We start from the raw sequence: 14835 nt of genomic DNA, 5'->3' as shown, positions 1-14835 counted from the left end.
ACAGTTTTGGTCTCCATAATTGAGAAAAGACATACTTGCTGTCGAGGCAGTACAAAGAAGATTCACTCTGTTAATCCCGGGGATGAGGGGGCGGACATATGAGGAGAGGTTGAGTAGATTGGGACTCTACTCATTGGAGTTCAGAAGAATGAGAGGCGATCTTATTGAAACATATAAGATTGCGAAGGGGCTTGATCGGGTGGATGCGGAGAGGATGTTCCCAAGGATGGGTGAAACTGGAACTAGGGGGCATAATCTTAGAATAAGGGGCTGCTCTTTCAAAACTGAGATGAGGGGAAACTTCTTCACTCAGAGGATGGTAGGTCTGTGGAATTTGCTGCCCCTGGAAGCTGCTACATTGAATAAATTCAAAGCAGAAATAGACAGTTTCCTAGAAGTAAAGGGAATTAGGGGTTACGGGAAGCGGGCAGGAAATTGGGCATGAATTTAGATTTGAGGTAGGATCAGATCAGCTATGATCTTATTGAATGGCGGAGCAGGCTCGAGGGGCCGATTGGCCTACTTCTATTTCTTATGTTCTTATCAGCTGAGAGAGGACGGTAGGTGGTAATCAGCAGGAGGTTTCCTTGCCCATGTTTGGCCTGATGCCATGAGATTTCATGGGGTCCAGAGTCAATGTTGAGGACTCCCAGGGCCACTCCTTCCTGACTGTGTATCACTGTACCGCCACCTCTGGTGTCTGTCCTGCCGGTGGGACAGGACATGCCCAGGGATGGTGATGGAAGAGTCTGGGACGTTGGCTGAAAGGTATGATTCTGTGAGTATGGCTATGTCAGGCTTGACTAGTCTGTGGGACAGCTCTCCCAATTTTGGCACAAGTCCCCAGATGTTAGTAAGGAGGACCTTGCAGGGTCGACTGGGCTTGGTTTGCCATTGTCGTGTCCGGTGCCTAGCGGTCCGATGCCGGGTGGTCCGTCCGGTTTTGTTCTTATTATGACTTTTCGTAGCGAGATTTTACAACTGAGTGGCTTGCTAGGCCATTTCAGAATCAACCACATTGCTGTGGGTCTGGAGTGACATATAGGCCAGACCGGGTAAGGACGGCAGGTTTCCTTCCCTAAAGGACATTAGTGAACCAGATGGGTTTTTACAACAATCCGGTAGTTTCACGGCCATCATTACTGATACTAGTATTTTAATTCCAGATTTTTATTTAATTAATTGAATTTAATTAATTAATTGAATTTAAATTCGCCAGCTGCCGTGGCAGGATTTGAATTCATGACTCTGGATTTTAGTCCAGGCCTCTGGATTACTAGTCCAGTAGCATAACCACTATGCTACCGTACCCTACTTCCGGGTTCCCTGTCCGTGATTCGACCCCACCCCCACACCCCCTTCCCGGCTCTGGGTTAAAATTATGCCTCTGGTCTCCATGCTATAGAAAGGATACAGAGGAATTAGGGTGCAAAAAAGATTCACAAGGATGATACTAGAATACTGAGGATATACTTATCAGGAAAGGCTGAACAGGCTGGGGCTCTTTTCTCTAGAAAAGAGAATGCTGAGGGGTGACCTGATGGGTCTCTTTAAGATAATGAAAGGGTTTGATAGGTTAGACGTAGAGAAAATGTTTCCACTTGTGGGGGCGTCCAAAACTAGAGGTCATAAATATAAAATAGTCGCTAAACAATCCAATAGGGAATTCAGGAGAAACTTCTTTACCCAAAGAGTGGTAAGAATGTGGAACGCACTACCACAAGGAGTAGTTGAGGTAAATAGCATAGATACATTTAAGTGGAATTTAGATAAGTACATGAGGGAGAAACAAATGGAAGGGTGTGCTGATGGGGTTAGCTGAAGTAGGGAGGAAGGAGGCTCATGGGGAGCATAAATGCCGGTATAGACCAGTTGGGCTGAATGGCCTGTTTCTGTGCTGTAGTTCCAATGTAACTCAATACCCTGTTTGCTTTGATTATGGCTTCTCTGCACTGGTTGTGAACCTTCAGTGATCAGTGCAAAATAACACCTAGATCCTTTTCTCTCTCAACTGCTTTCAGTATCGTTCCCTGTAAATGATAAATACATTTTGTGTTGGTCTTGCCTACATGCATGACACTGCATTTATCTAGGCTTAATGCTATTTGCCAATGTTTGGCCCATTCCCCTAGCACATCTAAATCTTCCTGCAGAAGATTGTACTCCTCTATAGTCCTAACCCTTGCACAAATTTTAGTATCATCTGCAAACTTACTGACCATACCCACAACACTACTATCTATGACCATTTACCTTTATAAAGGCATTTTTTCTTGACATTCCCAACTCCCTTTTCTACCCTTTCTTGATCACCCTCATGCCTTGCAACATCATCAACTGCTTATGCAACCTGTACCAACAAATCATTCTCTACTGTACTTCCCTTTGCGCAATCTTTGACAACTGCAGGAACATTTCTGCACCAAAATCATAAATTGTCAACTGTCTATGTTTTGGGCCTTTGAAGCCAAGTGAGAGCAGCACAGACAAAAACTGGGGTATTCTTGGGCAGTGAAATTGCTGTATAATTTACGGCTTTTCTCTTCTGCTCACACGCTGAAATGTTGCCCATGTGCAGAAGAGATAAGGCGCAATGCATTATGGTACGAGTTTATTGATTCCTGAGCGCCTTTCTTTGAAACAGTATCTCACTTGTTTCATTTCTGATTGCCACGGTGCAAATATTGTCTGCTGTTTCTTTCCTGTCTAAGTGATTATAATCAAAGGCTGTAATATAAGCATGAGTTTGTGACCAGGATTTAGTTTGGTTATAATATTTTCGTGAACCACTTTGCCTCTCGTCCTCCCCCTCCCCTCCACCTCCAGTGGGTTTGCTTCCAGGATGATGGGGAGTGTCACCACTGAGGTTATGAGCGATGGATGAGGCCCTGCCTGTTACTGAATTTAATGGGGTTCATCTCATTTCACAAAGCAAATCAAATGAAAGGTAAACTCCAAGGCTGCAAATCAGAAATACACAACCTGAGGGAGTCATGGTGTAGGAAGGGCTGTAATTTATATAATTATTATGTGCTGAATAGACTCAAAGCATCAGCAGAATGAAACACTTTCAATCCACCTCTTGCAAAAGAACGCATTAAATCATACAGATGAAAAGAACTTGTTTCATTTTTCTGTTTTACTTTGTTATTTCTGGGTATTTGGGCAGGTTTCCCCCATTTTTCTCTTTTTTGTTACTTTGTCTACATGATGTGATACTGACAGCTGCAAGAGCAAGGGCCCATCCTGCACCCAGGTGCAAATGCTGTCCACCCTACACATCCTGGCATTTGGATACAGCTGCAGTTTAATTCATAACAAATTCATGTCCTGCTGCACTCTCATTGTAATAACCAATTTTCATATGTCATGAGTGAGGCCATTGAGTTTCTGTTTTTAACAGAAAAATAAACTGAATTGTGGAGTGTGATTCCAAATCACTAATGAAAATCTTGATATCCAATGTAATAAAAAAAAATTCTGTCACTTTGAAGCGGTGGCTTTGGTCATAGACCTTTTTCTCAGGGCTTTTAATGTTTGTTGTTCAAACATTGTTCGTCAGCTTTGGTAAGCTGGTATGTGTGCAAAATTAACTTTATAAAAAGAACTAGTTTATTTGTGGAATACTTTCCATAAAAACATTGAAGAAATTACATGCTTGAAATGTTCTATTTATGTAATTTTATTAAACTATAAGTGACATCCAGTACTAAAAGAATAGTGTAATTCTATGTGGTAAATTATAACAAAAATGGCTCAAGACTCTTTTAAAAAAAAATTGTACTGTACAGCTTCATTTGTGTTTCTTAATCAATTAGTGCTTTCCATTGGAAAAAAAACATAACTGGAATACCAGCTCTTTGAAGATCTTAGTGCCCATGTAAAAAGCTTATCCTACTCCCCTTCTGAAAGGATCATGCCAGCCTTGATAGGACAGTATTATATATTGTTTTGCTTAATTTGTCGAAGACTTTGTTCCATTTGCCCTGCAACATGGCCGCTCACTTAATAATTGGTGTTTTTGCAACTTTGCATACCCATTTCCAATAACTAAAATCATGAGCGAAACAGGCAACGTCCATCTTCAACTGATTCCATGTGCCCAATTCTTGTTATTTCTGGGTAGTGTTAGATTGTCTGAAACATTGCGGATTCCTGAAAAATTGTCCCCATCATTGCATAGAAGTTCTTTATCACACATATTGCTTTGTATTAGCATTGATATTTTTAATTGAACACACCAAATATACACTACATGTATATTCATTTTGTATAATTTATAATCTTTTCTTTAAAGGCAAGGTTGCTGTAACGGGGTGGAAAAAGTTAGAAGATTTATATGACAACCAATCTTCTGCATTTAATTGTCATCATTCTGCATTATGACCATTTTTAATATGGACTGCAAGTTAGCCATTCAGCAGGTGAAAAATGGGGGAGGTAACCTTCAGAGTAAACAAAGTGTAATCTGCTCTACTGCATTCTCTTTCTTTCAAGTGAACTATAAAATAGCAACATACAAATTAAATGTGTGGTGTGAAATGTGGTTTTTATGGTGACTATTGATCTGTGGCGCTTGTAGGACTTTAAACAAATGATTGGCTCCTTAGTGGAAATAACAAAATATTCCAATGCATATTCAAAATACAAATGAGTTTTTTGTGGCTTTGCATTTTTTTAAGAAGATTTTGGACAAATGTAACTTTAGAACATAAAAATAGTAAAGAATGAGAAAAGGCTATTGAAGTTCATCCTTCTGGTATATTAACTGCATCATTATGGCATCTCAAAATTATAGCTGTTTGATAGACATCTACTAGATGTAATTTTCCCAGTAATCCTGCACTGAAGGAGTCATAATCATTAATCATGAGGTTCATCGCACATCAAGAATGTAGAGCACACTATCAGTTTCCTCTGCATTGACATTTGTCTGCACAATACTAAAACCTTTTCATAAAATTAAAATTTTACATTATGAATAATGAGAGTAATTTTGGTATTGTAAATCACTTAAATTATGGTCTTAAATTGATATAAGCCCATCAATTTTAAAACGCCACTTTGAAATCACTTGTTAGGCATCCCTTATATTTTGTATCTAGTCAGTGTTGTAATTCTTCAAGTTTGAGAAAAAAATATGTACACTTTATACACATTTATACACGTGGTTTCAGAAAGTTAGCCATTTAGCAGGTGAAAATGGGGGAGGTAACCTTGAGAATAAACAAAGTGTAATCTGCTCTAATGCATTTTTATGTGCTTTCTATAATGGATATCATTTTGTAACTCTAACTATAGCATGCATTTACTTCCTGTCATACTTTCTCTGCCTCACTTTCTCGGTCTCGTATTGTCAACATTGTTATAAAACAGCATATACTCTGGCTCGTCATCAGCAATACCAAGAGATATGCTAGTGTGTATATTTGCGCGCGTATATGTACGTATTGGTCAATCTTCCGTGGCATTGCACACAGGGTTCAAATCCCACCAAGGCAGCTGGGGAATTTAAATTCAATTAATTAAATAAAATCTGGAATAAAAAGATAGTATCCGTAATGGTGGCCATGAAACTACCTGATTGTCGTAAAAACCCACCTGGTTCACTAATGTCCTTTAGGGAAGGAAACCTGCCATCCTTACCCGGTCTGACCTATATGTGACTCCAGACCCACAGCAATGTGGTTGATTCTTAATTGCCCTCTGAAATGGCCTAGCAAGCCACTCAGTTGTACAATCTCGCTACGTACGGACTGCAGCGGTTCAAGAAGGCTGTTCACCACCACCTTCTCAAGGGCAATTAGGGATGGGTAATAAATGCTGGCCTTGCCAGTGACTCCTGCATCCCATGAACGAATTAACAAAAAACAGGAGGAGGCCATTGAGCCCATTGTTCCTGTGCTGGCTCTTTGGTAGAGCTACCCAATTAGTCCCACTCCCCTGCTCTCTCCCCATAGCCCTGTAATTTTTTTCCCTTCAAGTATTTATCCAATTCCCTTTTGAAAGTTACCATTGAATCTGCTTCCACCACCCTTTCAGGCAGTGCATTCCAGATCTTTTACATTTCCATTAGAAATTCCTGTGTCCACATTTAGAATAGAAGCTGTTTATCTAAACTTGTCATGCAGTAATTACACTCCATGCCCCTCCCCAACCCCAGTGGAGGCACTGTCGGAATTTCTAATGACAAAAATTGGCAGGAAGTGCATGCAGATATAACATTTTTATTAAATATAATAGTGTATGCATGGTGTATGTATATGTGTATTATTTATATACAAGTGTGTGCTCATGAAAACTTATGCATGCATTTCCTATTTATTGCATTTCAGATACCCATCACACTTCAATGGTAATTACTCCCTAATGAAAATTTCTAACATACTTCCCCCAACCCCCCCCCCCCTCAACCCCCCCAACAATGTATGAAGAAACAGAGCAATTTGGAATGCAAACTTTCAAGTAAAAGAAAATACCAGAGGCACAATATGTGCAGCCCTTCAGTTGACTTGTGTGTGAGCTCACACAATTTTATCAATTAGACTTTTATAGTCTTTAAGGGACACTTCACAACACTTATAACAGCATAATAATAAATTGTCTTTTACATGGTTTAAAATTTCCTGACTTTATAGATAGCACATCTGACTTTGAGAGTACTACAATGGGACATGTGGTTGTAATATGACAAAAACTTTACCTATACAAGCACTTCCTTTCTGTTGCACTTCAGATGCCCATCACACGTAGTCAAATTCAAATCCCTGTGCTATACTTTTTTTGTTTTTCAAAAAAAAAGTATATGGAAATAAAGGTAGTAATTTCCAGTACACACACATTCTCTTTAGGAAGAGAAAATGTGCAGCCCCCAATTAACCTTTAAATAGCAGTTAACCTTTGAATGAGGTTAATTAGACATTATAGCCTTAAAGGAACATATACCTACAATTTAGCAGAAGAATAATACTTTGATTTTTACATGGTATAGTTAACCCTGTCCTGTAAACAAAACTGACCAGTAATTTATAATTTGCAAAGTTCCCTGACCAACCAACAATTAAACTCATCGATCAGTCCTTAACCGTTTGATTTGGTTGTCTTAAATCAACACATTTCCATCTTAGAATTATTCAGTGTGCATTATAAAGTATAAAACTTTCCTCATTATGAAATAATGCATTATCTGAGCAAAGGCACACATTCCACTGTTGAAATAAAAGTATATTCACTTAAAGGCCAGGCTGCAGATGAAAATCCTGGCTTTGTTTGTTGGACAGGTCAATTAAGAAGTTGGAGAGCTGGTGGAACTGGTATGTTCTTGGAGGGAGCTAAAACGCACAGCGTTTAAACGTTGTTTTGCATGTGTAACAGACAGCTGAGTGTAGAAGGTAGAAAATGTAAATTATCCTAATTGTAAAAACCTAATTTAAAAAAAAAATTAGTTCTGTCTACATTTACAACTGTTCAATTCGTTTTAGTTCATTTTAATTTACTTTTCTGTGGGAGACCGGGCCGGAGATACCAGGGCTGAGAGCCAATCAAGTGGTATGAAATCAGGTGTGGCAGAAGAAATTTGCCTATGACTAAGAGCAACACAGAAGTGTGTTACAGACAGTACGTGACAACTTGTGCTGTGCTCAAGACATTTAATATCATAGAATGGTTACAGCACAGAAGGAGACCATTTCTTGTAAAACCAATCCAGTTAGTCCCATTCTCCTGCTCTTTCCCCGGAGCCCTGCAAATTTTTTCCCCTCAAGTATTTATCCGATTCCTTTTCGAAAGCCACAATTGATTCTGCTTTCACCACCCTTTCAGGCAGCATATTCCAGATCATAACTACTCACTGGGTAAAAAGGTTTTTCCTCATATCGCCTTTGGTTCTTTTGCCTATCACCTTAAATCTGTGTCCTCTGATTCTTGTTCCTTCCACCAATGGGAACAATTTCTCTTCATTTACTTTATCTAAACCCTTCATGATTTTGAACACTTCTATCAAATCGCCACTCAGCCTTCTCTGCTTTAAGGAGAACAACCCCAGCTTCTCCAGTCTATCCACGTAATTGAAATCCCTCATCCCCGGAACCATTCTAGTAAATCTTTTCTGCACCCTCTCTTAAGGCCTTCACATCCTTCCTAAAGTGCGGTGCCCAGAATTGGACACAATACTCCAGTTGTGGCCGAACCAGTGTTTTATAAAGGTTCAACATAACTTTCTTGCTTTTCTACTCTATGCCTCTATTTATAAAACCCAGGGTCCCGTATGCTTTCTCAACCTGTCCTGCCACCTTCAAAGATTTGTGCACATATACCCCCCAGTTCTCTCTGTTCCTGCACTCCCTTTAGAATTGTACCATTTAGATTATATTGTCTCTCCTCATTCTTCCTGCCAAAATGTATCACTTCGCACTTCTCTGCGTTAAATTTCATCTGCCATATGTCCACCCATTCCACCGGCCTGTCTTTGTCCTCGTGAAGTCTATTACTATCCTTCTCACTGTTTACTGTTTACTGCACTTCCAAGTTTTGTGTCATCTGCACATTTTGAAATTGTACCCAAGTCCAAGTCATTAATACATATCAAAAAAAGCAGTGTTCCTAGTACCTACCCCTGGGGAACACCACTGTATACCTTCCTCCAGTCCGAAAAACAACCTTTCACCACTACTCTGTTTTCTGTCACTTAGCCAATTTTGTATCCATGCTGCCACTGCCCCTTTTATTCCATGGGCTTCAGTTTTGCTGACAAGCCTATTATGTGGCACTTTATCAAATGCTCTTGGCGCTCCAGAAGCTTTGGATACACTTTAAGGAATCTGCCCAGCACTCCACCCTTCTATGCTTCCCTTCAAGGCCTGTCTGCACTTCAGCTGCACCTCAGCTCTCTGCTTTGTACATCCATTCTGACTGCTTCCCCTCTGTCTCCATGCTCCAGCCTTCAAAAAAAACTATACCCGAAGCTTTACCAGATACACAGCCCGACATCATCCTTAGCCCATGAGTAATGCCGAAGGAGATCTGTATAAATAAACAATAAATACAACTCTTCGACTCTCTATTTGGTAGGAAGTTGCTCCACCTTTGCTTAGGCTGAAATCCACTTTGTCTGTTTGGTACCTCCTTTCTGTACTGAAATCTTCAGTCAAGGATGGCTGTTGTAATTATGATGCCTGTAAATGCTGTTATCTGCTTCTGAAAATAGTTTGCAAACAAAATAAAGTGAACACTTAATTATAATTTATGCAATTCCTTGTATAAGGATGGCTGATGTCTGTGGCACCACTGTAGTTATCGTCGATTGAATTTACTTGTATTAGTATACACATTAAAATAAGACTCGGAACATTTTATGAAAGTTTTTTTTGTTTCATTGCTGCTAATCTTAACAGATTAATAAATGTTCCTATCTCCCTCCAATTTTCTCCTCTCCTGGAGATGTTGATTCATATAGGGGTACAGTTCTACATGCACCTGACACCATCCAGTGCCTTGCCCAAGTAGCCATTCCTCACAGGCCTGGACATTAAGTGTCAACAAGCTATTCACAACTGGGGAGCATCACAGGCAAGCCTGATTATGTCCTCCCAGTTGGATTTTCCATCATGAGTTACTAGATGGGACCCACTCAGGAGTGCGAAGCTTGACTGATGTTTTCCTCTCCTAAGCCCAGAGGAACTAATGCCAAATGCAGCGTCTCTATTCTACTGTGATAAATCTGTTTATTAAAAAAATTATTCTTCAAGGTACATTAATATCATCATTACAGTTTTGCTTCTAGCTATGACTGCTTTTAAATGTGATTTTCACATTCTATAATTTTACTTTAGCTCCTTGCTCAGCTGAAGATCATGGACTACAGTCTTTTGGTTGGTATTCATGATGTCGAGCGAGCTGAACAGGAAGAAATGGAGTTTGAGGACGAAGAAGATGAAGGCGAAAGTGATGGGGCTGGAGCCCATACAACTGGATCATGTGGAACGCCTCCAGACAGCCCTGGAAATATACTGAGCAGCTCAAGACCATTAGCACCTGGTGAATTTGATCCAACCATTGATGTATATGCTATAAAAAGCCATGAAAGTAAGTAGACGTTTACATTTTGTACACATATCCTTTAATTGTTGCTTTTATTATAAGTTGTTTCCATTGACTATAACAAAATAGTCTGGCATTAATGTATTGATGCAATTTACACAGAAAATAAGAGCTTAGTTGTCAGTATGATGTAAACTAATTTAAATAGACCATTTTGAACCATTTATATGAAGACAATTAAATGCAAATTCTAATTCTGATAAATGTGTAACTAGTTTTCCCAGAATGCATTTGTGCAGATCTTGATTTAACCAGACTACTTATTTCTAAAATAGATCTATTTTTATCATTTGTATATTAACATTTTAAATCACACATGCAGTGACATAGCCGAACCAGTAGATAATGGGAGTGATTTTTTTTCCATGATTACTGTCTGATCTCCTGTGGTGGTGCTTGTTCTATCAGATAGAATCTAAAGCTCAGAAACGGGCCATTCGGCCCAACTGGCCTATGCCAGTGTTTATACTCCACACGAACCTCCTCCCACTCCAATTACCTCTACCCAATGATTCCAGGGATGAGGGACTTTAGTTACGTGGATTGACTGGAGAAGCTGGGGTTGTTCTCCTTGGAACAGAGAAGGTTGCGAGGAGATTTGATACAGGTATTCAAAATCATGAAGGGTCTAGACAGAGTAGATAGAGAGAAACTGTTCCCATTGGCAGAATGGTCAAGAACCAGAGGACATAGATTTAAGGTGTTTGGTAAAAGAACCAAAGGTGACATGAGAAAAAACTTTTTTATACAGCGAGTGGTTAGGATCTGGAATGCACTACTGGGGGGGTGGTGGAGGCAGATTCAATCATGACTTTCAAAAGGGAACTGGATAAGTACTTGAAAGGAAAAGAATTTGCAGGGCTACGGGGATAGGGCAGGGGAGTGGGACTAGCTGGATTGCTCTTGCATAGAGCCGGCATGGACTCGATGGGCCGAATTGCCTCCTTCCATGCTGTAACCTTTCTATAATTCTACCCACCCTACCCCCGGATCCCTTTATTCCATTCTCCCTTATGTATGCGTGAAGCCTCCCCTTAAATGTAACAATGCTATCTGTTTCAACCACACCATGTGGCAGTGAGTTTCACATTCTTGCCACTCTGTGTAAAGAAATTTCTCCTAAATTCTTTGTTTGATCTGTTAGCGTCTATCTTTTATTAATCCCTCCTTGTTCTGGACTCACCCACAAGTGAAAACAGTTGGTCCACATCTATCCTATCAATTCCCTTATTAATTTTAAAAGACCTCTATGTAGTCTCCTCTTTCTCTTTTCTCTGGAAAAGAGAAGACTCCCAGCCTGCTCAATCTTTTCTGATAGTTGCATCCTCTCAATTTTGGTAACATCTTTGTAAATCTTTTCTGCACTTTCTCTAGTGCTTCAGTATCCTATTTTTAGTTATTTATCTATCTGTATTCCCAGATATGTTTGCTGTTCTACTCCATTTAATTTCTTACCTTCCAAGGAATAAGTGGCCTCTTTATTCTTCCTACCACAATGAACCACCTCACACTTAACTATATTGAATTTCATTTTCTATTTATCCACCTGTTCTACAAGCTGGTTTTCCTGTATTTATGTCTTCCTGTATTTTGGTGCAGTCTTTCACATTGTTTGATGCAACCCCCAATTTGGTATCATCTGCAAATTTCAACACCATACCTCCAAATCCTGAGTCCAAATCATTTATGGTAAACAACAGTGGCCCCAGTATGGATTCCGGTGGGACACCACTTCCCTCTCTCTGCCAGTCTGAGAAACTTTCTTTAACTCCAACCCTCTGTTTTCTGTTTTGCAGCCATCTTTCAATCTATTCTGCTACCTGGCCTGACTCCACAGGCCCTGATCTTTGTCATGAGTCTCTTATGTGGCATCTTATCGAAGGCCTTCTGAAAGTCCATATATACCACATCTACTACGCTGCTCTTGTCTATTCTTTCTTTTACTTCTTCAAAGAATTCAATAAGGTTGATTAAACATGATCTTCGTTTTAGAAATCCATGCTGACTATTTCTTATTTTTTCTGTCTCTAAATGTTTTGTTATCTGATGTTTTAGCAAAGATTCCAGTATCTTTCCTACCACTGACATTAAGCTATCCGGTCTATAGTTCCCTCAATTAGTTCTATCCCATTTTTGAAGATAGGAATTACATTCACCCTTTGCCAGTCCTATGGAACTATTCTTTTTTTCTATTGAATTTTTATTATGGATACTAGTGCCTCTGCTGTCTCCTCCTAGTGAATATATGTATGTATAATCCATCTGGACCTAGGTTTTGTCCTCAAATTTGGCTAGTTTGTCTATTATCTGCTTTCTTTCTATCTTAACTGTTGTAATATCCCTCTTGACTTCCTAAACTAGTGTAATTTCCTCATTGTTAGCCTCTTCAGTGAAAACTGAGGCAAAGTATCTATTCAGTATTCCTGCCATTTCAGTATCATCTCCTGTGAGTTTATCTTTCTTATCCCTTAGTGGTCCTATCCATATCTTAACTCTCCTTTTGTTACTTATATCCCTATAGAATGCTATTTCTTTTTATATTCTTTGATACTTTTATTTCATATTTCCTCTTTGCCTCCCTAAATGTCTTTTTTACATCATCATATTCCCTTTTGTCATCTTTTCCTTTATTGTTTATGTACTTTATGCATGGCTTTTTCTTTAGATTCAGTTTTATCCTCACCTCTTTATTTATCCATGGCGTCTGATTCCTGACTGGTTTGTTCTTATTTTTAGTGGAATACATTTCTCCTGAACTCTGTCAGTCTCTTCTTTAAATATTGCCCACTGTTGTTCTACCTCTTGGCTTGTTAATGTTTTTCTCCATTTTACCTCCCTTAGCTTCATTCTCGTTACTTCTTAGTTGGCTTTTTTTCTAATCTATTACTCTGGTCTTTGTACGATCGATATCTCTCTCAATCATTACTTTAAACTTTATTATACTGTAATCACTACTCCGTTGATGTTCTTCTGTGCTTACTTCTCTTGTCTGCTTTGAATCATTTCCCAGTACTAGGTCTAGCAATGTTTCCTCCCTGTTTGAACGTCTTGCATATTGGGTCAGAAAGGAATCTTGTGCCGTTAAAAATCCCAACCCCTTCTCCACTTACACTCCATTTCCCTGCCAGATAATTTAGGGGTAGCTGAAACCCCTTATGATTATGATTTACTACATATTTCTCCCTCCACTTCCAGAGGGCAATTAAGAATCAACCAGATTGCTGTGGGTCTGGAGTCACATAGGCTAGGACGGGCAGGTTTCCTTCCCTAAAGGGCATTAGTGAACCATAGGAACATAGGAACCAGATGGGTTTTTACGACAATCCGGTAGTTTCATGGTCACCATTACTGATACTAGTTTTTTGTTATTCCAGATTTTATTTAATTATAGATTAAATTTTATTTATTTATAATCACTTTTTCGTCTGTTTTAGGGGTTTTTTGTGCTTTTTTTTTAACTTTAGCATCTCCTTCCCACTCACACCAAATTCACAAGTCCCCACTCAGTTCATGATCCACTCTCTGCGATGCCCGCTCTGTGCTTCAGCCCACACAGGCAATTTAATATGCTCTCAATATTCATTACTCCTACATTAACAGGTATTATATTATTACTTCCTATAACCTTTTCTGCTCCCTGAGTATTTATTATGTACATCACTTTTTGTACACTGACGTTTGCTCTTATTCCCTTTTTCTTTTCTTTAGGTTACTATTATTTCCACCACCTTCTCTCTTCCTCCTCCACCACCCCCCCCCCCCCCCCCCCCAACCCTTCCCATCCCCTTTATTGCTTTAAAGTCTTTTCTACTGTCTTATTTATCCTTTCTGCTGGAACCTTGGTCCCAGCCAGGTTCAGGTTGACTCCATCCCAGCTCCTTCCTGTCCCAGTACTGGTGCCAGTGTCCCATGAACTAGAAACTCTCCTTCTCACTCCAATTTTTCAGCCATGCATTCACTTTCCTGATCTGTTTTTCCGTATCTTAATTAGTAAGTAGCTTGAGTAATAATCTAGATTACCACTCTCGAGGCTTTGTTTTTTAATTTAGCTCCTAGCTCCTAACACTCCTTTAGAAAGATCTCCTCCCTCTTCTTTCCTATGTCATTAGTTCCAACATAGACCACTGGTCATAACAACTGGTTCACTCCCTCCCCTTCCAAGTTCCTTTCCAGCCACTTTGAAACCTCCCTTACCTTGGCACTGGGTAGGCAACACATCCTCCTAGACTCTTGATTGCAACCGTAGAGGATATCTTCTATTCCCCCTAATAACTGAATCTCCTAGGACCACAACTTTTCTATTCTGCTAACCACCTTGAATTGCCTCCTGCTCCATGGTGCCTTGGTTGGCATTCTGACCATCCTCCCCGTAGCCTTCCTTCTTATCCCCACAGGTAGCGGGTACACCATGCCTATTGGACATAATCAGTTTCTGCAATTCCTCCTCCTCCTGCCTCCACTTGGTTCCCCCTGTCTGCTGACTGTCAGTCATATACTTCTTTTCCTGTACTTGTATTTCTCTATATGGTGTGACTGCATTCTGGAGTAAACTATCCATATATTACTCCCCTCCCTTATGTATCGGAGTGTCTTCACCTCAACGACTCTGAGTCGAAGTGACTCGAGGCATAGACATTTCCCACAGATATGGTCATCTGTGTTTTAGGCAGATCAAGGATAAAATTTTGGAGCCTGGAAGGTATATTTGGGGTGGGGTTGCTAAAAGCAGGAAGAAAT

General features: G+C 39.7%; 1 protein-coding gene across 1 annotated transcript in view; it reads left to right on the top strand.

Moving 5' to 3' along the window:
* The window catches only part of pip4k2aa (phosphatidylinositol-5-phosphate 4-kinase, type II, alpha a), a 212876-nt gene that overhangs the window by 191866 nt on the left and 6175 nt on the right, over positions 1–14835 (top strand). Inside the window, exon 8 of the mRNA XM_068007119.1 lies at positions 9831–10083. Coding sequence (XP_067863220.1) covers positions 9831–10083 — 253 coding nt within the window. The remainder of the gene's footprint in view (positions 1–9830; positions 10084–14835) is intronic.

The sequence above is a fragment of the Heptranchias perlo genome, chromosome 2 (assembly GCF_035084215.1).
Source record: "Heptranchias perlo isolate sHepPer1 chromosome 2, sHepPer1.hap1, whole genome shotgun sequence".
NCBI classification, from domain to species: Eukaryota; Metazoa; Chordata; class Chondrichthyes; order Hexanchiformes; family Hexanchidae; genus Heptranchias; species Heptranchias perlo.
Note: the sequence above shows the minus strand (reverse complement) of the source record. Positions and strands in the feature narration are given on the sequence as shown.